General features: G+C 33.1%; 1 protein-coding gene across 2 annotated transcripts in view; it reads left to right on the plus strand.

The window, feature by feature from the left end:
- Nucleotides 1–24,783, plus strand: part of LOC106060537 (protocadherin Fat 4-like) — a 79,977-nt gene that overhangs the window by 13,924 nt on the left and 41,270 nt on the right. For both annotated transcript variants that reach the window (XM_056032101.1, XM_056032100.1), the window contains exons 4-13: nucleotides 9,855–9,999; nucleotides 11,400–11,522; nucleotides 12,365–12,591; nucleotides 14,536–14,740; nucleotides 16,637–16,740; nucleotides 17,131–17,332; nucleotides 18,468–18,617; nucleotides 22,149–22,390; nucleotides 22,870–23,071; nucleotides 23,587–23,687. In XM_056032101.1, the coding sequence (XP_055888076.1) occupies nucleotides 9,855–9,999; nucleotides 11,400–11,522; nucleotides 12,365–12,591; nucleotides 14,536–14,740; nucleotides 16,637–16,740; nucleotides 17,131–17,332; nucleotides 18,468–18,617; nucleotides 22,149–22,390; nucleotides 22,870–23,071; nucleotides 23,587–23,687 (1,701 nt within the window). The remainder of the gene's footprint in view (nucleotides 1–9,854; nucleotides 10,000–11,399; nucleotides 11,523–12,364; nucleotides 12,592–14,535; nucleotides 14,741–16,636; nucleotides 16,741–17,130; nucleotides 17,333–18,467; nucleotides 18,618–22,148; nucleotides 22,391–22,869; nucleotides 23,072–23,586; nucleotides 23,688–24,783) is intronic.

A 24,783-nucleotide genomic window follows, 5' to 3' on the forward strand; every position in this document is an offset into this window, starting at 1 on the left:
CTAAAACAAATATGGAAAAGCTCCAGACCTTTGTTAACAGATGCCTACGCCGGATATTAGGAATTGGGTGGCCAGAAAAGATAACTGCTATCGATTTGTGGGAGAGAACTAGACAAAAGCCCATAGCCCAAGACATCACAGAACGAAGATGGAGCTGGATAGGACACACCCTGCGAAAACCAGCTACCAATGTTGCAAGGCAGGCACTTGACTGGAACCCACAAGGAAAGAGGAAAGTGGGCAGACCCAAGCAAACCTGGAAGAGGTTAGTCATCAGTGAAGCTGAGGGTACTGGAATGACATGGGAGCAGATGAAGAAAGCTGCTCAGAACCGAGCTCGGTGGAGAGGTGTAGTTGCGGCCCTATGCTCCCCTGGGAGTGCGCAGGATTAAGTCATATCACTCGCAATATTCTTTTCAAATTTCTTAATAATAGTTATCTATTCACGGTGACCACATTGAGTATGTTAATAGCGACTTGATAGCAATTATTTTATATATGTTGCTGTTGTAACCCGTAATCCGTTAATGTGCACATTACCTAGCTACAATTTAATATTGTTTTGGCTATTTGCACATTATTTAGATAATTTAATGAATAAAACAATTTTCTGCAATATATCGCATTTTCCTTGTTAATCTGCACAAAACCAAGATAATTTGTTGTACTGTACTTTAACGGTAACAAACAGGCTGTTTCCTAAAAGGTAATGTGCATATTATCTAAATCTAGGTAATTTGCACATTTTCTAGGTAATTTGAAAAATGAAACAATTTTCAAGAAATTAACTAATTATCGTATTTAATCTGCACAATACCTAAATAATCTTTAGAATTACTAATTACTAATCTTTAGGCTTTAGAAGGTAACATGTATAAAACGAACACTATTATAACTTCATATTGACCTCTAAGCACTGCCCTAATGACCAAATCAAATTATGTGCAAAACTATTCTTGATGTGTTTATATTGTTACGAATCTCACTATCCAGGCTCTCTGCAAACTGCACCATACACCACCAACTTAAAGAACTTGACAACTCAGGGCTCCAAAGTAACGTAACACTTTAATAGTTGAATAAATAACAGCCAATACTGTACAATTGGCAACACGTACACTGTACAAATATCTCTCCGATAACACCGTTCCGCCGTATCAACTTTTGCACTGGCCTCTCCGTCTCGTTCCGGGCTTGCACTGGGTTCATCAGTCCAGGACTGACTTCACACACTAGGCTCGTTGTGTCGGACTCGATCGCAGACCAAGATCAAGACGCCAGTCGTCTCAACTGTACTTGACAGTACTCCGCACTGAACCGTCGTAATGCTCCGTACAGAACCACACCGTTGAACTGTGCTGTAGTTGATCGTGTTCTGAGCCCCTGTCGTGAACCTTCTGTCGTGAACCTTGCTGTATTGAGCCCCTTTTCTCGACCGTCTTGACTGAGACACCTCCTCTCTTATATAGGGTCTCTACTGGCTTTCTCGAACCGGACAGAACGCCGCTCAACGTTTCTAAGTGGTCAGATGACTACAACTCTCGTGACGCTCCTGAGCTCTGTTCACGACGTCGATCCTTCCCGAACGATCCTGTTGACACTCGACTCGGCTGATCGTCGTAACTCGTCACGGTTGACCGCTCGTCTAGCGCTGGCCTGGGGCGATCTGCGTCGGCTGACTACACTCATACCACTACCCCCATCTGTGCCACCATCAGGTTTATAACACTATATTAATCGAGACTATCAAAAGATGTTCGTAAGACCCCCCAGAATTATGCGCTTCTACTTTGGGTGGTAACACTCCACATAGAAACATTGCATTCTTTAGCTAACTTTTAATTTAGTATTATGCATGTTTAGTTTTATTGTGGTACTAGACATATATTACCCGCGGCCCGCGGGTCTTAATTTGCGAATCACTGTCGATATATCAAATAAGCAAATTCACGACAGTCACTGAGAGTGTTTTGTAATCAATTAAACGAAATAATAATGTTATAAGAAAAGCGAATGCGTAAATGTAAAAACAGTATGAATGAAGCTATCAAAATAGCTGATGGACCTAACGCCATATTTTCAAATAAAAACATTTGATTGTATGCCTACATATATTTTATTAAAATATGAAATGAATAGACTCATGGGCGTAGCCATGATTTTTTTTCGGGTTTGGAGGTTGGGGGGGGGGGGGATTCCGCCAACGGGGTTTGAAGCGAAAAAAATACTTCTTCAATAAAAACAAAACGCAAATTACACACTCAAAATGCTATGAGCGTTTAAACCCCTTTTCAGGGGGGGGGGAGGGGTTGATGCTAAAAAAAAACCTCTTCAAAATAAAAAAAAAGCAAATTACACACTAAAATTCTTTGAGCGTAGCCAAGCCATTGGGGGGTTTTGAGTTTAAACCCCCCCTCCTCCAGATTGTTTTGAGTTTAAATACCCCCATACAGAGAGTTTTGAGGTTGAAAACTTCTCTCTTCAATATTATTCTAAAGCAAACTGCAGTCACCAAATTCTATGACCGTAGGTAAATGGGGTTTTGAATTTAAAGAGATTTTTAAGTTTAATAAAAACAACAAAAAAAAAAAGATGATTTTGACGATAAAACTTCCCTTTTCGATATAAAATGTAAAGCAAACAACAGTCACCTAATACCAAAGCGTAGTCAAGAGAGGTTACACATTTCTACCAGTGGCTGGGCTCCATTAATAAAGTGCAGCGAATAGTCATCTGCCGAAATTGAAAAACACTAAACGTGGCTCAACAGAGATGACTAAGACAGATTTTAGGAGTCAGTTATAGAGATCGGGTCTAAATCAAAGAAATCCTATGCCGAACTGGGAGTCGACCCCTTAGTAAGGTTGTGAAAGAGCGTCGCATGAGGTTTTCGGGACATATTCTCCGACAAAATGAATTACGAATAATAAGAGTTCCGATGACATCCTAATACAACTTGGCGCCACACTTTCATGGAGGTCTTCAGAGCAGGTGGGAAGAGGCTTCAGACATTGCCAGTGACAGATTTTTGTGGAAACAGCTTGCCGCCAAATACGCCGAACGGCGCTGGAGGGTCTAAGTCGGTAAGAATAGCAGATAAGGTTTTGAAATAAAACTTTTTACTGTAGATATCTCAGAATATGCATTTTGTTGGCTTTCAATACCGGAAATAGTGCTTGGCGACCCACTCCAGGAAGAACCTATTCTAGAGTACAATAAACGTCTTTCAAAAGAATGAAGGGTCAGAATGTAATAAAGATTAATTATGTACATACACACACACACACACATATACATTTTTTTTTCCGCGGGGGGGCGAAAAAAAAATCCCCCCACCCGAAAAAATCCTGGCTACGCCCTTGAGTAATGGTAATAGATCTAAGAGACTCTTCAGGACATAAAAATAAAAAAAAAGGAAAGCAGCAATACTACATAATACACAGAACCATAACTTACAAAAAGAAAACCTAATAAAATATTCAAAAAGACACGTAGACCTCTATCTAGAGCAGTGGTTCCCAAACTTTTTTGTCTCGTAGACCCCTTGTCATGTTTTTTTTTGGTTATCCGTAGACCCCCTGCTTAAGTTATATTGAATTTTTGAAAATTCATCAATTTCAAATTACACATTTTGTTTAAAATAATTTCTAACCAGTGACACGAGTGGTAAAAAAGTTTTTTAAACCTACATTTTAAGTTGACTTAATTTTTTTAAAATAAATGTATTAACAAAATTCAAATTTAAACCATTATATAACAGTTAATATGTATCGTTACTATCACTATACACATTTTTTAAAGTTTTGCAAGCTTACCATCCGTTACTACGGAAATTATTTTTCATATAGGGATTTGTGGTTTTATGAAGTAGTTCTTCAAAACATTAAATATTAATGTGCCTTAAGAATCACAGTAAAAGTTTTCACAAAGAGCAGTTTTTCGTGGATTTCTTGAGCCATAATAATTTGAATTAAAAAATACATCATTACCAGACAATGTTGACTCTGCCAGCTGTATAGAGAAATTTGTTGTTTGCAGAAATATGTCGTTTGCAAAGACTTATATAAGAAGAAAGAAAAATTGGACTATATTATATATATATTCCAACAGAGCTCAAGAATTTAGTGAACTCTTCTACAAATCCATTGCCCTAACAACCAATGGGTCAGAGTTTGCATGGATGGTTCTCAGAAAGCCACCACAAACGGAGGAGCTGGAATACTCATTGTATGGCCCAATGGAGAAAAAATAATTTAAAAATTAAGTTCATTGTAACTACTGAGCTCTACGACAAGCACAGAGACAGGAGGGACTGGAGCTAACAGCTACCATGCTAGCCAATCGGCCAAGTTCGCCAAACAGTTAAATTTTTTCTTTACCAATATTAAAAATAGTCATTCAAACCTTGACAAACTCTGATGTATCCTAAATGAAACAACTCATGATGCCTGGACTGATGTTCGGTGGTCACCTTGCCTGCTCGCATCTCCCGTCGGTAGATTTGGGTTAGGATGTTAGGAACTGAAGGAACATCCAAAAGATTTTGTACAAAACATACTGTGTGATCTGTTCTCCAATGTTTAAATAGAAGGCTGACATACTTGCCAAATGTGAGAAAACAAATACTCACTTGAACATCGCACTTTATCAGGAAGAAAAGAAGAAACTAATAGTGAATTGTAAAAACGAGAAATGGACAAGCTCTCATTCGATATACAAGAAAGATGACACCTAATATAAACTATTCCGATAGAACCACTTAAAATTTTTCACATCAGAACCGTACACATCATAATGAGAAAACATATGTTCCGGAAGCTCAAAATTGGGACCATTGAAATTTGTCCTTTTGGATTGTCACCAGAGAATGCCGGCAATGCCTTCAAAATTGCATTCTTCATCAAGAGGCCCAAAACAAGACACCGGTCACAAAACCCAAACATGAAATTCTTTTAATGATATAAGTTTGTGTAAGAGTTTTTACTATTTCTTCAATCGCTAGTAAAATCAATAATTTGCCTATCATGTGAGGTTTTCAGTATATTATTTTACTATAATCATTTTCTCAATGTCATGTCAAAGAGAATTTTTGTGGGTGTATTCTGAACTTTATCTTTAAGTGTTGCAAACTTTTATCTTTTTATTAGGGTGGTATCATCTCAAATGATCCTCCAGCTTAATTGGTTTCATAGCATCATAAAAAAATGGCACATTAACACTCGCTTGTTTGACAAGGAAGTAATGAAGTTCAATTTCAAATATTTAACGCTGTACAGTCTACATTTATTTATTTTTAAGTTATAACTAGACAAAACTACACTATTTAAATATAGTCATTAAATTAAACAAAACAATTTTTCATTCAATCAGCAGGATAAAAATTTTAAGGATTTTCTAAGGTACAAATCATAAATGTGTGTATGAAAAAATTCCAATTGTCAAAATTAAAGTCAGGACTTGCTGAATTGAGATTCTTTATCGTAGACCCCCGTGCACATCTCATAGACCCCTTATTCCCTTTTTAACTTTCGTAGACCCCTTGGAAGTCTTCGTAGGCCCCTGGGGGTCAATATAGACCACTTTGGGAATCACTGATCTAGAGGCACATTTCTTGTTCCATATGCTAGAGTCTAGAATACAATTTTAAAAGTGCTACTTCTTCACTACTGCCATGATTAGAGCATGGAATGGGTTGCCTGAATCATCCTAGAAAACCAATGCAGCAAATGCTTTTTCAGAGTTTTTCTCTATGAATCATACTATGATTAACTTTGATTAAGGCAGTTTTTTAGATAATAATACTAATAATAGATCTAGTCTACTAATTATCTACTAAAAAATAAGTAACACTTATACTAATAATAACTAGATCTAATAGTAATACTTTGAATATTCTATATGATAGTTAATACACGTAAATATATATTGAATTTTATAGACATAGTGTGTCATAAACAAAGATCTAGACTAGAATTAGATCTAGTCTAGGTCTAGATCTATATTTTGAATAAACTATTTGATTTGATTGTCATTGTAAATTAACAACAGTCATAATCAATCATCACACTTTAGATCAATGCCACTTAAAAAATAACCTAACATACACATCCATAACATTAAAGAAGATTACTCATCACAAATGTAAGTTCTCAATCAGACACAGCAGAAATAAATACCTATCACTGTTAATATTAATAGCAGAAGATGTAGAAACAAATCCAGGGCCTAGATCTAAAGATAGATGCAACATCTGCAAAAAAGTATGCACCACGAAACAGAAAACCATTCAATGTGACACCTGCGACGAATGGTACCATGCATCATGTCTCGATATGAATACACCTGTGTATCATACCTTAGGCAACAAAGACGCATCATGGCAGTGTGTACCATGTGGTTTACCTCAGTTTACATCAGGACTGTTTGATTCCTTTGATGCGGACACTTCTAACGCATAAACATCCTAAACACCATCCCAAACCAAACTCACCAACCACTAGCCAGATCCACTCCTGTTAAACCTAAATCTACTAAAATTAATACAACAGCCTCACTAAACAAACCTACTAAAGAAGTAATACCAAAATACCTTAAAACCTTAGCATTAGGAACAAAACAGCAGACTTAGAAATTTTATTAGAATGTGAGAAACCAGACATAATTGCAGGAACAGAAACTTGGCTACATCCTGAAATTTATAATGCAGAAATTTTCAATAGTAATTATGAAATTTTTAGAAAAGATAGGGCTGATAATCTTTTAGCAATAAAAAACACTCTTATAGCAGAAGAAATTACCTTACCTAACTCAAAAAAAATAGAATCAACATTTTGTAAAATTAATACCACCTCAATGTCCCTAATAATAGGCAGCATTTACAGACCACCAAATTCTAGTTTAGAATACATGCAGGAACTATGTAATCAGTTTACTATACTTAAAGTGACAAATAAAAATGCAGTTTTTTGGATTATGGGTGATTTCAACCTACCTGATATATAAATTGGAAAACACTAACCATAGATAAACACCAAAACTTTAAGGGCATAAATGAGCTTTTCATAGAAACTTTACACAACCTAAGTTTAGATCAAATCATTAAAAAGCCAACTAGATTAAACAACACATTAGATCTCTTCTTAACCAACAGACCTGGATGAGTAGTTGATTATGATATTATCCCTGGTCTATCAGACCATGAGATCATAAAAATACACAGTCAGATAAAAGCAGTAGCCAATACAAAACCCAAAAGAAAAATCTTACTCTGGAATAAATGTAACCTAACACAACTACACCAAGCATTATTAAACTTTCAACAAACATTCTTATTAGAAAAATACATTAACCAACCAGTCGATGACCTCTGGAATTTCATTAAAAACCATCTTAAAAGCATTATAGAAAATCATGTACCAACTAAATACACATCAAACAAAATAAATAAATGCTGGTTTAATAATAGACTAAAGAAGCTTTGTAAACAGAAGGAAAACCTATATAGAGAATTTAAAGAAACTAAGGCAGAAAGAGTTTACAAAAAGTATATAAAAATTAAACACCTAACCCAAAAAGTAAGCAGACAGCTGCAGAGTGAATACATAAACAATGTAATATCTAAAGATAACAACAAAAACCTATGGTCATACATTAAGTCTAAGAAAATGGAAACAACAGGCATAGTGCCATTAAAAGATGAACATAACATAATACATAATGATAATGAAACTAAAGCAAACATCCTAAACAAATACTTTGCATCAGCATTCTCAACCCCAGGAGACAAAGACATATTACTTAATTTGAACCAAGTAGACAACATAGAAGATATAGTAGTACAAGAAAATGGAATTCAAAAACTATTAGCCAACACCAAACCAAATAAAGCGTCTGGACCTGATGGTATTCCAGCTAGATTACTCAAAGAACTAAGCAATGAGCTAGCCCCGGTGTTCAAAATACTCTTTCAGGCATCGCTTAACCAGGGCAGAGTACCAAAGGACTGGAAAGAAGCTAATGTCACCCCTCCTATTTAAAAAAGGAGAAAAATCTGACCCAGGAAACTACAGACCAGTATCACTTACCAGCATCACATGTAAAATCCTGGAACACATAATATCTAGCAGCATTATAAACCACTTAGACAAACATAATGTCCTCACCCCATACCAACATGGCTTTAGGAAATATAGATCATGTAAAACACAACTAATAGGACTAATTGATGATTTTTCAAAAGGTTTAGATTTTTCCAAGGCTTTTGACAAAGTTCACCACTATAGTTTGCTGAAAAAATTAAAATATTTCGGCATTAATGGTCCATTGCATCAGTGGATTTAAGATTTTCTGAGGAGAGAACAAACTGTAATAATAAATGGCTCTAAATCAACACCGATAACAGTAAACTCAGGTGTACCTCAAGGAAATCTTAGGTCCATTACTATTTTTAATTTACATAAATGATTTACCAAATTGCATTACTTCAGGAACAAAAGTAATATTATTTGCAGACGAATGCATAATATATAAAACAATAAAAACAACACAAGACACAGAAATTTTACTAAGAGAATTAGATGAATTACAGATATGGGAATCAAATTGGAGCATGTCTTTCCACCCAGAAAAATGTCAGTTGTTAAGAGTAACAAAAAAAAACCTAAAACAAATTAATTCCACTTATCTTATTCATGGCAAACTAGTAATACAGACTAAAAATGCAAAATACCTAGGTGTTATAATAAATGAAAAACTGTCATGGAATCCACATATTGATGAAACTATAAAAAAATCAAACAAAGCATTAGGGTTTATTAAAAGAAATTTCTATAAATCAAATAAGAACTTAAAACTAAAATGTTATTTAACCTTGGTTAGGCCAATAATAGAATATGCATCCTCCATTTGGGACCCCTCAACTCAAGAAAACATTAAGAAACTGGAACAGACACAAAATAGAGCAGTGAGATTCATAACAAATGAATATTATCACTTGACTAGAGTAACACCTTTAGTAAAATCACTAAATTTAGAAAGACTTCAGGACAGAAGACTCAAAAGTAAAGTAGCAATTATACATAAAACACTGAACCATAATCTTCAAATACAAAAACAGAATTTAATAAAATACTCTGAAAGACACAAAGATAAAGGCACATTCCTTGTCCCATATGCTAGGACAAATTTGTACAAACACTCCTTCTTCCCTAGTGCTATTAGAGCATGGAATGGGTTGCCTGAGCTAGCCAGGAAAACCAGTGACTTGGCTGAATTTAAGTCATTGGTTAATATGCATGACTAAATGCATGACGCGTAGGACGTAATCATCTTCTTTTTTGAAGTAACGTCTGTATTATATAAGATAAGATATTGTTTCAAGAGCTACTAGTTGAAAAAAAAAATCGTAGTCTGCGCTAAGCATATATGCTGTAACAGACAGATGACCAACATAATCCTACATCTGTATTATATAAGATAAGATAACCTGCACAACTAGACTAGATTAAAATGTGGATAGGCATACAACGTAGATCTAGGTAATCATCTCTCTTGAAGGTACGTCAGTTATTTAGCATATAAGATAATTGTGAGTTTGCTTGTGTGCATGTGTTTGAAGTTGATTCTAACAATTTTAAACATTAACAGTGGTGTCTAAGTATAAGTAAAATCAAAGGCGGGTTACTCTACTCCTACATTTTTAGTCATATGCTCACACCTGGCTAACAAACACATAATTATGGAACAAGTCAAACTGCGTTTGAAATCAAGTTTAAAAAAAAAAAGATTTATATGCAAATGTTTGTAACATTTTTTTTTTATTTTAAAGTAACTTAAAGCTCTAAATGGATTTCCAGATTTCTGAGTTAGGGCAACATGGAGGATATCAAATTATTGTCTCAGTCTTAGGCATTCCTTACCAGGGCCTAACTGGAAACTTTACCCTAATCTGGCAGCTACAATATGGTTCATATGTGGAAAATTGCTCATTGAACTTTGGAGGTAAGATCTACATGTTAACTCAACATAATATATATGTTTGGCTAAATATGACATACATGTTTAACTCAGTACGACATACATGTCTAACTCAATCCAACATAATTTTTAACTTCTTGTTGCTCATTAGTGTGATTTTTTGAAACATTAAAGTTAAGGCTTGAAATAACATATCTTACTTTGTAAGGCTTTTTGTTTTAGTTTTTATTTGTTTTTTTTCGTTGCTTTTTAAAAAAAATCAAGCTGTTCCACTTTCTATGTTTTTGTTTGATTTGTGTGTGTGTGTGTTCTTTTACCAACAATGACATCCAAATTGCACGAAGGTACTGTGTTATTAGTCTCTTTTCACAATTTCAATCCAAAACAAGGTTACAAAGTAATCAGAAGCTATGAACTGCAAAATATTAACAACCACAACCCTATCTTCACCAATGAAAAAAGAAGATACATGTTTGTATCGAAAATGTTGCCTATAATAGTGTAGTTTTAGGCAGACTGACACTATGAAACCACAGGATACAGATGATATTTATTTATGTTATTATTAAATTGTTAATATTCATATGTATTCAATGAAATGATAATTTGGAAGGTATGGTTCAATGTAATTAGTAGCCTAACTAAACTCAACCATTCTCAACTTTCAAATTCCTTGTAAATAAGGGAGGAAACAATGATTTCATTCATAATAAATTCATCTTCCGCTTGGCCTTAGATGCCTATGTGTACGCAACTTTTTTTTTGTTTCAAGTTAGCTTTCTCACAGGCTATCAGGTACTGTAATATGTAAGTTGACACTTGACACTTTTCATCTGCATTGATCCATCTGTTGAAAATCAGATTTACATGTACTTTTCTTAGTTTACTCTAAATCTATGTGCAACTCAACCTAAATGGTATCCTGAATAAGTTTATCAGTTGGTGTAGTGTATAATAAATCTAAAATTTATGTTTAAAAAAGAATACATTAAATTTAAGGATAAAACACAAAAAAAAGAATTTTGTCTGGCTTTTTTACAAGTAGGTTAGACAATTTTGTTTAATGCTGTAAAACAGCCAATATTGGTTTCTAATTTCAACAATAAATGCCGGCATAAAAAAGTTCAGGAAAAATATTGTATTGACTACATAAAAAGCATTTAATCATTAAGATAATCTTAAGGTTAAAATTTGTGCAGAAATAGATTGATATTAACGCAGATAATTTCTTAAAAAGAGATACAGGTGAAGCCCTTCATTAAAAATTATTGTTTCCATTGGCTGTGTTGGTCGAAAATGATTGAATGATGCTTAATGTGACCAAAAAGGTCTGCCATCCCCGTTGATATTGCAAGGGTAATGGAAGGAGATGTGTGACTTGTAAGTTTTAACTACTTTTGACTAATGTATCTCTTCATACCCAGCAACTGTTAATGAATGTAACAACTCTAAAAACCCATGCTACAATGGAGGCACATGTAAAGATTTGGAGGTCGGATATAACTGTACATGCACGTCTGGATACTATGGCTATGTATGTGATCATGGTAGGTCCAGTGAGTTAAAACTTAATGGCATAATCATTTTTTGGGGGAGACAATAGTCATAATGATTCCTAAACAGGTCTGAGAATCAAAATTTTATCTTCAAATAATTTAGTTGTGAACATTGTCTTATTTTTTCTTTTACTTTTCTGTCCCCACAAGTCTATCTTTATTTATGTTTTATTTGCTTACCTAGAATACGTCTCTATCATTCTGTGATGTTGTCTTTCTTTAAAGAGTATGTCAGATCTTAAGAAGTATTTTTGTGTATTATAATAATGATCTTGGACACTGACAATACAGTTAAGTTTTCTTTTCCTAAACATAACTAACGTCATCATGAATTTTAATTGTGCTTTGGGACATACCTCTGCACTCTAACAATGTTTCCACTTCTATCATTTAGATCGTTTATGCCTTTAGCAGAAGCTTATCATAAATAATTTGATATTTAATTAGTTTTGTAAAATTTGTAAAAGTGCTCTTCTTGTTTTGATGTTGCATCAGAGTTGAAGATTATATACTTTCAAGTCCAAACCTCCTACAGGATGATGGGAGTTGGCAGTGGGGGAGGGTTTGAACCTGGGACCATTGAGAGAATGAGTGGCTAATACCACTAAACCAGGCATCTTGTCTTGTTTTAATAAATTAGAGTTGTATATTGTTTCCATATTTAAAAAATGATCTAAGCTTACAATTAACTTTATCAGCTGGTTTACTTTGTTATTAACGATATGTATGAATTGCTTGTTAGCAGATCTGTATTCATAATACAAGCACAGTAAATCTCAATGCAATCTAAAAATAACATTCCATAATTTTTATTGTAACATTTTTGTTTTCAGGCACTGAAAAACTGTGTACAGTTTCATCCTCTTTGATAGTTTTGTCAACTGTCAAAAAGTCTTCAGATCTTATTTTATCCTGTCAAAATCTTAATTTGAGCTTAAATACTTCTGGTCAGGGGATTCCGTTTCTTGGAGATCTTTTGGCAGCGGATATTAGAGCTTTAAACAAAACAACTATCTATATGAATATCACATTGGCAACGTATAGGCCTGGAGTCCACAATGTAAATATTGAATGATATTAGCAATATTAATAAAACAATACATATATTTTATCAAATTCTAATTCCAGTAAGACAACCAGATTTATAGGTTGCATATACTATCAATTATCCTACAGTGATTTTTTTTACAAAGTTTTATTAACTCTGTCTTTTTGTTCGGTAAAATGATTGTACACGCTAGTTCTCCCACAATCTGAATTAATTAGCTATTAGTAAATAATTATTTGGTTTGGTATCTCGAACAAGGGAAAGAAAATGTGGCCGTATAAGTTTAATTAGTCCTCTTTAAACTATGTAGAAAGAAATAGGTGGTCGCTTTGAAAGTAACACTAGATAACTATAAAACCTTCTCTTTTCATTTTCACCTCCCTGGCAGAGTGGTTAGTGCAGTGGCTTGAGGTGGTTCAGCTTTTTTTTTAACCTTTTTTATATAAATAAACTTAAAAAGAAATCATGATAACATTCACTCAGATACCTCCTTCTTTCCCCCCGCCCCCACCCAACCTTTCTCAACTGACAAGTGAAAGTATCATAATGTATTGAGAAAGCTCAAAACATGAAACTTGTTAACAAAAAATTGGTAAACCTATTTGTAATCCCACAGATTTATTGTTGTTAGTTACATCTATTACAAATTTAATTACATAAATGACTCAAACTAATTCATAGAACTATGCTTAATATAAGCTTTGTTTTTTTTTTTAAAGTATTTTTTATGTTTTCTTTTTTTTCACGGTGAGAAAAAAAAATAGTTATTTCCTCTACTTTGGTGCAGTTTATTTTATACATTAAAATTGAGAAGAAGGGAATAAAGCCTACTAAACGTCTAGAGAAACTGTTCCTCTAGCGAACTGATTTCTGGCAGTTTCAGTAGAACATTTGTTGCATTAGACATCTAACACAGAGGTTCTCAAACTGTGGTACGCAGACCCCAGGGGTCCTCCAGACGACTGAAGGGGGTCTGCAAAAAGATGAAAATTGTATACAATTAAGAAAAATTCTTCTCTAAAGGTCAGTTTATCTGATCAGATAATTTGAATAATAAACAACTTGCCACGCACTACTGTTTAATATAACTATTATGTATTATAACTACAATTCTATGACGTCCTAAGTCAAAGTTTTAAAGACATTCTTCACTTGCATATTCCAACTGAGTATTGAATCCTTTAGCACATGAAGAAACTCAGATCCCAATCACAGATGAATCGAAACTAATACAGGAGCAGCTTATTTAAATCATTAAATGAGGAACTTAATCCAATTTCTGAAACAAGATACCTAAATTTCTGGTTTAAAAAAAATATATTTATATCCAACATTATGGGTACAGAAGTTGTTGACTGCTTTTTCATCTTCTTTTTTTGAAAAAACATGGATTTATTTCAGTGTTGAACCTGATCACAAATAAAAGAAACCAACAAGAAATTTGTGCTCATTGAGAAACTTAAACAGAAACTTGGGTATCTTTTGACAATCCTGCTGTATTTACTGAATAAAGGAAAGAATCCTTTAAAAATTCAGGTCACAACATGGTATCCATTGTGCCGATTTAACTTAAAATCAAAATCTAATTACAACTATTGAGTTGGAAATAAATTCACTCATAAAATTTCATCAACCTCATCCAAGTTATTAGGCTAATTTTAAAAAATCTTATAATGGTTATTCCTTAAAAAGTTAGTTTTTTTTAATTTTAAAATTATTTTTTTTTACAATTGTAACCTATGTACTTTGCAATTATGTAGTTTTTTAAATTTAGGGGTTAGTGGGCAAGTTAAAACTATATTAAGGTTCCCAAGTCAAAAAAAGTTTGAGAACCTCTGATCAAACACAAATGGAATGTTGATTGCCCATCGCATTTACATTACTGCCAATATGTGTAGACATTAATTCAATCAGCAGTAACTTCTCTTTACACATTATAAATTACTTTTTTTTCAGTATCTAGCTGTGTGGAATGTAATTGAAGGACTCTACCATGAACTGCTGACCTTTTTTATTTATAATCCACCAAACTTTCCCTATCATTTTGTTGATACAAAAATATTGGAGAATATAACAATAGGAACAGATATTTTAAATATGACAGCTTCTACTGATAATTCACCATCGACACTGAATTACTCCGTAACTGATTCTGACAAAGGTATGATTCTCTGTATTACAAACTTTGGCTACTTGTCTTGAGTCCTCCACTTTTTCTTTCTTTTTTTAATTTCACTTTCAGTAAATTTATACCGGTATTAATGTTTTAAATAGAAAATATACTGATTAAAAGACAATTGTTGAAATTATCCAAAAAAAAAAAATTAATGTTTCGGCTTGCAGAATTTGTTTGGGCATGGAGACCTTAATTTAAAAATCTGATTTATTACAATAATAAACAGCAACATTGAGTTGCAATTTGAATACAAAATTGCAATTTTATATATTTATTATCTTTTTGTAGAAAAAATGTTAAAAAATGAAATCAGCTGTTAAATTTAAAAAATGTTAGTCAGTGTTGAGAAAAGCACTAAGGTGTTCAGAATACTGATAAAAAAGGATACATTTATAACGACAGATGTAAAATTTTAAAAAAATGTTTGTAAATATCTTATTGACTGAAGTGAATACCACAAAGTAAGAGTCTTGTAGTTTGAAAGAAAAAAAGTAATAAATGTATTTAGCCAAAATTTTCAACAGGCTAAAGTTATAGTCCTAGACAGGATGAAACTTCTAAAATAGATTCACTAATTGATGCTCCAGTGAATGCTCAGAGATAAGAAAAGATCATTTTTATTGGTTCAAATAAATTGAAAAACAGTTAACTACAGTTGACCACCTCAGCATAACTACTGTAACAATAAAAATATAGATGCAAATACCAACAACATTCACACATGAAACACATACACAACAACCAGCACTTTATGAATTCGACTTCTATGTACCTCTCGATGATGACAGATGACCTTGTAACACTGACTGAAAGTGGGATAAAGGAGTTTTTAAATCTTTCTGTTTGAGTCCTAATGGAAAGGAGACAACCACTTCATTCAGATGGGTGCAGGTTGTGTTAAGGATTATGTGTGTTTTGGAAAGATCTTTCATGAAAAAGTTCAAGAGATGGTAGCTGTGTTTGAGTGATATATGATGCTTTTTTAATTAGTCTATTAGGTCTATGTCTTTGTATCAGTGAAGCATTACCATACCACCAGGTGATGGCTAAGTTAATTAGACTGCTGATGGCTATTGTATAGATGTTGATAATCATGACACACATAACAATTTAAAAATTAAAACAAACAACTATGTCATCTAACAGTCAGTCCAGAATCAATAATGAGACTGTTGTTTCCCAGTGTTTCTTCATCTTCTGCATTCTCATTATAACGTTGGAAGGTTTAGAGAACTAGTCCTATATCTAAGTGGTTTCTTGATCAGGCAGCTCTTCATAAAGTTTTTCTTCTAAAGAGGAGTTTTGGGGCCAGTGTCTTGTCCTTACCTTTCGATAAGCTATGAAGCTTTAGAGGACATGTTCCACATTCTCTTGTGACACTCCACAATGAAATATTCACTAGTTCAAATTTCCAGCTTCTGGAACATGTCTTTTTCTTTTTTGACCTGTTTGGAGGTGAAAATTTAACTCAATAACCTTTTCATAAGAGCTTGTAATAAGCGTGTTTGTAATAGCAAGTTTTTCTTAAGTACTGGCCGATTATTTCAATATCTTACATTTGTTTCACTCCTAAATCAAGATGATCCCATGAATTTGTAATGAGATGTTATTCCATTTCTATCTTGATATACTTCTCTTTTATTTCATTTTGAAATATGCTCCAAGTAACAATAGATTGTCTATTCACAAATCTTTTGGGTCCAAAACACCGCATATGTAAATTATGAACTTATATGATTTCATTGACGTAAAGGGGGATAACACATAAAAGGGTCACTTCAACAATAGACGGGCATAAAATATGATTGCATCAGTAATTTCCATTCACACTTTGAATGTAAAGATTTAATGTTTTAAAATGAACTTGTTTTGTTTTCTAAGAAACCACACTGGCTTACTACTTTGGCATTGATGGAAATGGTACACTTCAAGTTCGTCGGCCAATACCTAAAAATGTACTGCCCGTTTTCAATATAACATTACAGGTAATAAAGTTTAAATAACCACACAAAAGTGCACATATTGCAAAAGTATTAATTTATAATGAACTCACTTACTCCGTCAGTCTGGTACAAATCTTGTAAAAGTTTTTTCTCCCACTTCCCATTCTTGGATCAAGTTGAATTTTCCAGAATTAATCATAGTCGATGATAATATATGAATCTATCAAACAATTAATCAATTAGTGGTAATTTATTTATTTTATTTAGAAAAAGGAAGTTTAACATTGCAGTATTGAGAGTGTAGTTATTTTGCGGTTCTTCCATTAGATAAGCTTTGTGTTTTTTTAAAGTATTTTTTTTTCATTTGCTTTTTTTGTTTTGTTTTGTTAGTACCAGTAGTACAAAATCTATTTTGTTTCTCTGAATGGACAGGTAACGGACACGTTGACCCAACAAGTCGACTCTTCAATAGTTCAAGTATCTATTGAAGACATTAATGAACCGCCTCAATGTACGGCACTGAAAGTTCCATCCATCTACATGTCAGTTTCAAATGCAACTTTAGACCTTCTTAACTGTACAGATCCTGACAGAACAGAACAATGGATGGAGTTAAAATTTACTGTCAAAGCTGGTATATTTTTTACATTGTTTTAGGCTTTTTCAAAAGTATTAAGCGGAAATAGATAAAATATTTGCAAAAGTTGACAACTGACAAGAGAATGCAATTTCCTTTTGCGTCTCTTAATTGTATGTATTTCCAGGGTATTCCCTTATTGAAAATCTCATTAGCTGAGATGTAATGCTTTCGTATTATGTCATTGTTTGTTGTTTTTTAGTAAAACTACCTGCTTGGATTGACATAATAATTGAGAGCATTCATCTTCTTTTTTGAAGTAACATCTATATTATATAAGCGTTTTCCTAGGTTCCAAACTTCAGTGGTGCACTTTTCGAAAGTAAGAATAGCGCTTATAAAAAAACAATTAATGTAAAAAGTATTGGGACAGGTCCATATTTAAGTCATTTCCTGCAATGAGAGCTGAGAAATGCATGTCAATGAAGTCTAATAATGAGGCAGCACTGGCTCATACTATAATATGCAAGAGACATGGGCAGTAATCTTAACCCTGCATTTAGCATCTGTACATACATCTGTATTATAAATGTTGCACATAAGTTGTGAACATAACGATAAAGACGTTCGTATTACAAAACTAAAGTTGGGAGAAAGTTGACCACTCTGACATTAGAAAATCCAGAAAAGTTGCTTTAGCAAAGACGTTTTGAAATGTGTACTTCAAAAAGTTTTCCATTGATACATTTTTACAGATGCATCATTACTTATAAAATAATATTTTTTAAAAGATGTCTCTTATTTCACATAGACTATTTTAATTTTTGAAATATTTGTAATAATGTCATTTTCTGTTGCCACGAATGTATGGGGCCTAACTACAGTTAAAATAATTTGTTGTAGGCTACCCTGAGAAAATAGGCCCTATATATATATATATAGTAGGGTATATATATATATATATATATATATATATATATATATATATATATATATATATATATATATATATATATATATATATTACATTAAGATCTAGTAAGTAGGGCTAGCAGCTTTTATAGGCTAGACTACTTTTAGAATCTAGGTAGCTCTAGATTTAGATTCCTACCTCTCTAGATTTAGTTTATGATGTGTAGGTCATAAACTTCATAGAGTCTTATTGTTCCGAAATATTTTTCTCTTCTTTTAGCTCCCCCATCTATCACAGTCACAGTAAATGGAAATGGAACTGTCACAATTGTAAATAGAGTGCCCAATAACATAACAAGTTTCTACTTAAACATCACAGTCCAAAATATTGAATTTCAACAGTATTTTAACTTTATTGTGCCAGTCATCAGTAAGTGGATAGATCTAGTTTTAGATTATATTACTATTTGGCTTTCTTCTTCCAAGTCAGAAGTGTATAGCTTGGAACAAGCATTGTCATTTATTAGTTTTTGTCTTGAATTTTATTTTGAGAGTTGTGTTGTTCATACTATCCAGTAGACTTTTTAAAGTCACAAAATAACATATTTATAACATTTGCTGGTGCCTCTAAGACACTGAAGAGACACAGTGTTGAATATAAGTTTCTTGAAGCTTTATATTTTCATACTCAATGCAACTAAACAATAGCATATTCCAGTGATGTAGAAAATGTACATTAAACATAAATAACTTGTACAAATAATTTACTGTTAAATAAAGCTTCAGTAACTTATTACTGAAAAGACTGTCATCCAATCAGGGCTAGTCTTATTTCACTGTAACCTATGTGGCCGTAGTGGACCCAGCACATTCATAGGCCCTGCGCTAATTCTAGGTATAAATGATTAAGTTAAGCCATTATAACTTACAACAGGGTTCCAGCAGCCTCCTGATTTTCCAGGAGCTAATGGAAATCTCTTGAAATTATTTAAGTTTCCAGAAATGCAAACAAATCTCCTGAAAAATAGGGAAAAAAATCATATTGAGATGTCATTCAATTACTTGAGGTCGACAATTCACAAACAATTTGGCAATACTTGCTATAAGCCATGATTTATGTAGGAAACAAAAGAAAATCTGCTGCAGAGGACAGGCGCACACGTGAAAAGAAAATCTTAATCGACCACCTGGGGACAATGGTTATGCTTGCCTTGGATGTGGCAAAATATGTAGGTTACATCTGGGGCTGCATAGCCATGGGAAATACTGCACTCTCATTAATCTTTGGACTTGAAGACAAGCCTTATTATTATTATGTAGGAAGCAAAATTTGATGATATACTGTTTGACTTTGCTACAAGCAAGGCACTTAAAGTTAATTTGGTCATGAATTTGTACATAGTAAAGAATGAATAAAATGCAAAGATGAATTTATTTTTTAATATAAAATCTTACTTTTCACGTATTGTCCATATCCCTACTCAGACTGAGCCTCCTGCAATCCATTTTGCATAGGGCCCCGCAATTGTTAAGACATCCAATGACTAATAAAGTAATGACCATTGGCCCCATAGATAGCCTTGTTTTACTTTAAATAGTCTCCCAAAAGACTATTCTAGATATAATTACATAATTCTTAACCTTTCATTCATCAAATCATCAAATATTTCTAATTCCTGATTACTAGTTTACATATTTTCTAAGGACTTCCCAACATTTTGGTCTGTCTTGTCTAAGACTAAGACTAAGACTGCTTTATTGATCCTTACGGAAATTTGTTGTGATTACAAGGACTCTTTTCTCATATAAAGACAACACAACAGAAAAATACACATAAATACAACAGACAACATAAAGAGTTCATTCAGCGACTACACACAGGCATCTTGGTGCATTTCATATTCCCTGATCAATGAGTGGCGGTGATAGAGTCTGACCGATGAGGTACGAACGAGTTTTTGTACTGCTCCGTTCTTGTTTTGATTGATAGCAGTCGCCCACTTCACGACGACCTGGCATAGTTCTGATGGAGCGGGTGGCCGTTGTCTTCCATGATTTTTTTTTATTTTTCTTAGGCACTTTTGTTCAAAAAGTTCCTTTAAATGTGGTAATGTTGTGAGTGTAATTTTTGATGCTTTTTTAATGATGTTTTCTAGACGTCGCAACAGTTTAGATGAGGCGTTGCCTTGCCAACAAGTTATTCCGTATGTTAGCAGATTTTGTATAGTCGCGCCGTAAAATGTCTCAAGGATCTTCTTGCTTAGTTTAAAGCTATTGAGTTTCTATAGAAAAAAAAGTCGCTGGGCTGTTTTCTTTGTCAGAGTTCCAAGGTGGTCTTCCCATGAAAGCTTGTTGTTGATGATAACGCCTAGATATTTATATGCCTTTACTTGTTCTATACATGTAGTGTTTATTTGCAGTTCACGTATAGTTTGTTTTTTCTTTCTAAAATCTATTATAAGTTCTTTAGTTTTTGTTACATTCAGTTCTAGAAAGTTGTCGGTGCACCAGTTTGTAAACATTTCTATCGAGCTTCGATACTGAGTTTCGTCTCCTGAAATAAGACCGACTATGGCAGTATCATCAGCGAATTTAATGAGTTTAACTGAGTCATAGATGCTTCTTATGTCATTAGTGTAAAGAGTGTATAGTACAGGAGAAAGTACACAACCTGTTTGCAAAACTAAAAACACTGACTCACATTTCTGATGAGGTCTCTACATGTAAGCCATGTGATTTCTTAACCTGATCAGTTTTAACAAAGTTTATTAACTGTGATGTGTGGTCAAGTGTTACAGTTTTAATCCTGCAACATAAAGAAATATTAATATTAGCAATTTATTTTGTTTAAAACAAAACTCACATCAAAAAGGATTGTAGCTATAGCGTTAAAAGATTCATTAGAATTAATACCATTTCTTGTTTCAATATTGCAACGGAAGTAGAAGGTCCAATTATTTTTTTAAATGGATACTCCCTTTCATACATGTTTAAAGTAGCTTTCCTACTGTGGATGTTTGTAATTTACTATATGCATTTTATTCTTTGTCCTGTGATAGCTTTTGGGCAATTTTTAATGTCTAAAATTAAAGGCCACATTAGAAAGTGTTGCTAAAGCTATGTAAATACTATGATATGTAATGCATTTATTTTAAATTTTTTTTTTTTTCACTATAAAACAAAAGAGTAGTGATAAGGATATTTTGTGACTCATAAGCACATACTAAAAATTATTTGATGCATAATATAGTTCAGATTACTTATGCTCATGCTATCTAAATGTACAACATAAAAGAAAGAAAAAATGCTAGTTAAGTAATGTTGATTATCATAATATATAGTCAAGTTTAAATAAATTAAGATGAATTTTGAATTGTGGGTTAAATATATCAAGATGCATTTCTAAAATAACAACTCTGTGGCATTTTATGTCTTTTCCCTTTGCTACTTCTGTGACTAAAGAGGCCAATCCTTGAGATACAGAGCTGCAGTCACAAGTTGGGCATCTGTAATCACCAGAGGCTGTTGCACTTTCACCCTTCTTTCTACTACTGTTGTGTATGGCATCTGCAATCTAGGACCCTTCCTTTTTGCTCGCTCCCATGTGGATCTATCCAGTTCCACTTTTTCCCAACTGTTAATGTCAATTTTGAACAGCATACATCAGTATAGAAGTGGATGAACAATGGCTCTCCTGCCTTTTGTTAGATCACCATAAAGAATGTCTTGTAGAAGTCGATAACAACTAAAAGAACAAGAATATCAGTTTTAATGTAGTAGGGGGCAGAGAGTTTAATTAGGCCCTTAGGATGTCTATGAGCTTATCTACTCAAGTTTTTATCTTTTCAATAATTATAATTTTGATTACTGGTACCTAGTTAATGTATTGTTTCTTTAGATCAGAGATGTTTTTCCTCTAATAGATTAGCATGTACTGTTAACATTCTTTTTTTTTTTTCAGATGATTATCCCTACTGTAACATATCTAAAACTGTCTTGTTATTATCTCGAACGAATCTTAGTGACCACCTCCATGTAACATGTGATACCATAGATCCAGGCAATGTTCACAATATGACTTTCACTGGAGCTGATGGGACGCCAACTCTAATAAGTGTTCTTGATTTCAGCATATCACAAAAAGATATCTCTACAATGAGTTTTAACATTTCTTTATCCAATTATCTTCCCAATACATACAATGTAAGTCTATATTTGTGTTTTTTTTTCTAACTAAACTGTCCTTGTGAATTTCATGAGGGATAGGTTCCAAGACATTGGTAGTTTTTAATTTTGGTATCTTTGGGCACCTCTGAGTCTGCCCGGGTCTAATGTACCTACAATAGCTGGGGAAAAGTCAAGGTATTTGGTCATTGTGCTGGCCACATGACATCCTCATTAACAGTAGGCCACTGAAACAGATTACCTGTCCTATGAATTGCAAGGTCTGAAAGGGGAACTTTATTACTTTTTATCTCTGTAATATTTAAAACAAAACACAATGTTTACGTATGTTAGTAATTATTTCACTGTTGAACATGTTACGTTATCTACCAAACATCCAACATGAAAGTTGTCATGATGTTCTTCAGTTTCTTTGAATAGTATCTCCCTTATTAACACAGCCATGGGATTCATTAACATCTTATATACTATGTAATTCTATTTCACTTTTGTTTCAGGTGACACTCAATGTAATTGTAAATGGATTTCTAAGGACAGAACAAATAACAGTTTATGTTTACAATCCACCAGCATTTACTTTTCATTTCTACTACATAACTGTATATCAGAATGTTAGTGTGGGCTCTAATATTTCTTTTCTACAAGCTACAACAGAAAGCTTGGCACCCTTGGTTTATTCTTTCACACAAAATTCAATGGGTGAGATTTTTTTAAAAATATTTTTAAGTATAGGACAGTTTAAGACAAAGACCATTAACAAAATCTGATGAAGTTATACTAATGTTGCAAACAGGTTCACAAGGCCTCTCTCTATATTTATAAAAAGTTCATGTCATGACCTAAGTAGTAGGGTTAATTAAAATTTAACTTTAGATTTGGACCAATAGGCTGATGTTTTTGTTTTTTTGTGTATAATATGTACAAATTCACATTGATTATTTATTGAAATACCCTTTTGTTTCACAAAAAGACAGAATTTAAAAAAAGTCAAATCCTTGAAGTATTATTTTTATATTTTCACCAGTATGTGAAGAAAGAATAGGAAAGGGCAATAACCATGTCACTTCGTTTCATTTGAGTCTTTACCAAAAAGAAGTTAACAATTTCACTTTAAAATCTTAAGTAAAATAGTTAAATGAGCGCATGTTAATTATCATAATCTATTTGAATGTATGTAGTGAATTCCCATTCCTTTATTCTTTTATTATAAACAGACAGTGATGGAAGTTATTTGACTATTGACAGTTTAACTGGTATTGTGAGTGTAATTCAACCAATACCTAACAACTTGGTGTCATTCAATCTGACAATCCAGGTAAATAATATAAAAAAATGTTGAAATTCTTCAAATCTCTAATTTTAAAGAAATTTATTTCCTTATTCATATAATAAGTCATTATTTCCCAAACTTTTTCTGTAACAGAACACTTTGCACATTTGGAGAAATACTTTTGCTAATTTTTTTAGATTGGATAATTTGCTATTTGTTTAAATAAATAATAATTATTAAACCATATTTTAAATTTAGAATTATTATAAGCATATGAAGAAAGGATGCTTTAAAAACTTTGATAGTATTTTGTCCATGACGAACATGGTACATTGTAAACTGAATTCTTGTATCCGGTGTGATGTCAAGCCTGTTTCTATATTTTGGGATTGTAGGAAACCTAAGTTTTGAAATATTTTGGTACTATTCAGACAACTCTACCAGCTATTATTTAATTGTAGCTTTATTTCAAAATTATTAGAGTTAAAATATAGATCAGTTCAAAGTTCATTAGCAAGAAGAGCTAATAGTCATTGACAAGTAGCATCAAATTGCTGGTAGACAACTAAACCACTTAAGTGAGGCAACTCAACGAGGACATTGACATTTATTTACACTGAGACGTGACAAACACAAAGAGCATCTGCCTTTAGTACAACATCTCCATATTGGCTCTCGACTTGGGCGGAAATCGTTAGTCTCCTAATGTCAACATCCGACTTGTTTAGTCACATATAGTGCGCACCTTCTTTCTGCACTATCTTGGATGGTGGTGCGCATGGCAAAGTCATAACAATACTTTATGACTTTTATTTCAATATAGATGAAATCAAGTTGATATGAGATAAAATAAATGTACTAGACTTGAGTAATAATATTTTTTTACAAAATCTAACTCACTACAATAACACAACCTATCAGTCTCTCATTCTGGAATAGTCTCCCCTAACTAAAACCAATGATGACAATGCCACCTATCTTGCATCATTCACAACCAGTCGCTAACCTCTTCCCACCATCACCATAGAAACACATAAACACACTTCATAACACTAATAAAATCATTTTTTTCTTTTCTGCATTTACTTAGGAAGTAATTTACATGTAGAATAGTTAATTATTCCAATAGTTCATGGAACAC

Source organism: Biomphalaria glabrata, chromosome 6 (genome assembly GCF_947242115.1).
Source record: "Biomphalaria glabrata chromosome 6, xgBioGlab47.1, whole genome shotgun sequence".
Classification (NCBI taxonomy): domain Eukaryota; kingdom Metazoa; phylum Mollusca; class Gastropoda; family Planorbidae; genus Biomphalaria; species Biomphalaria glabrata.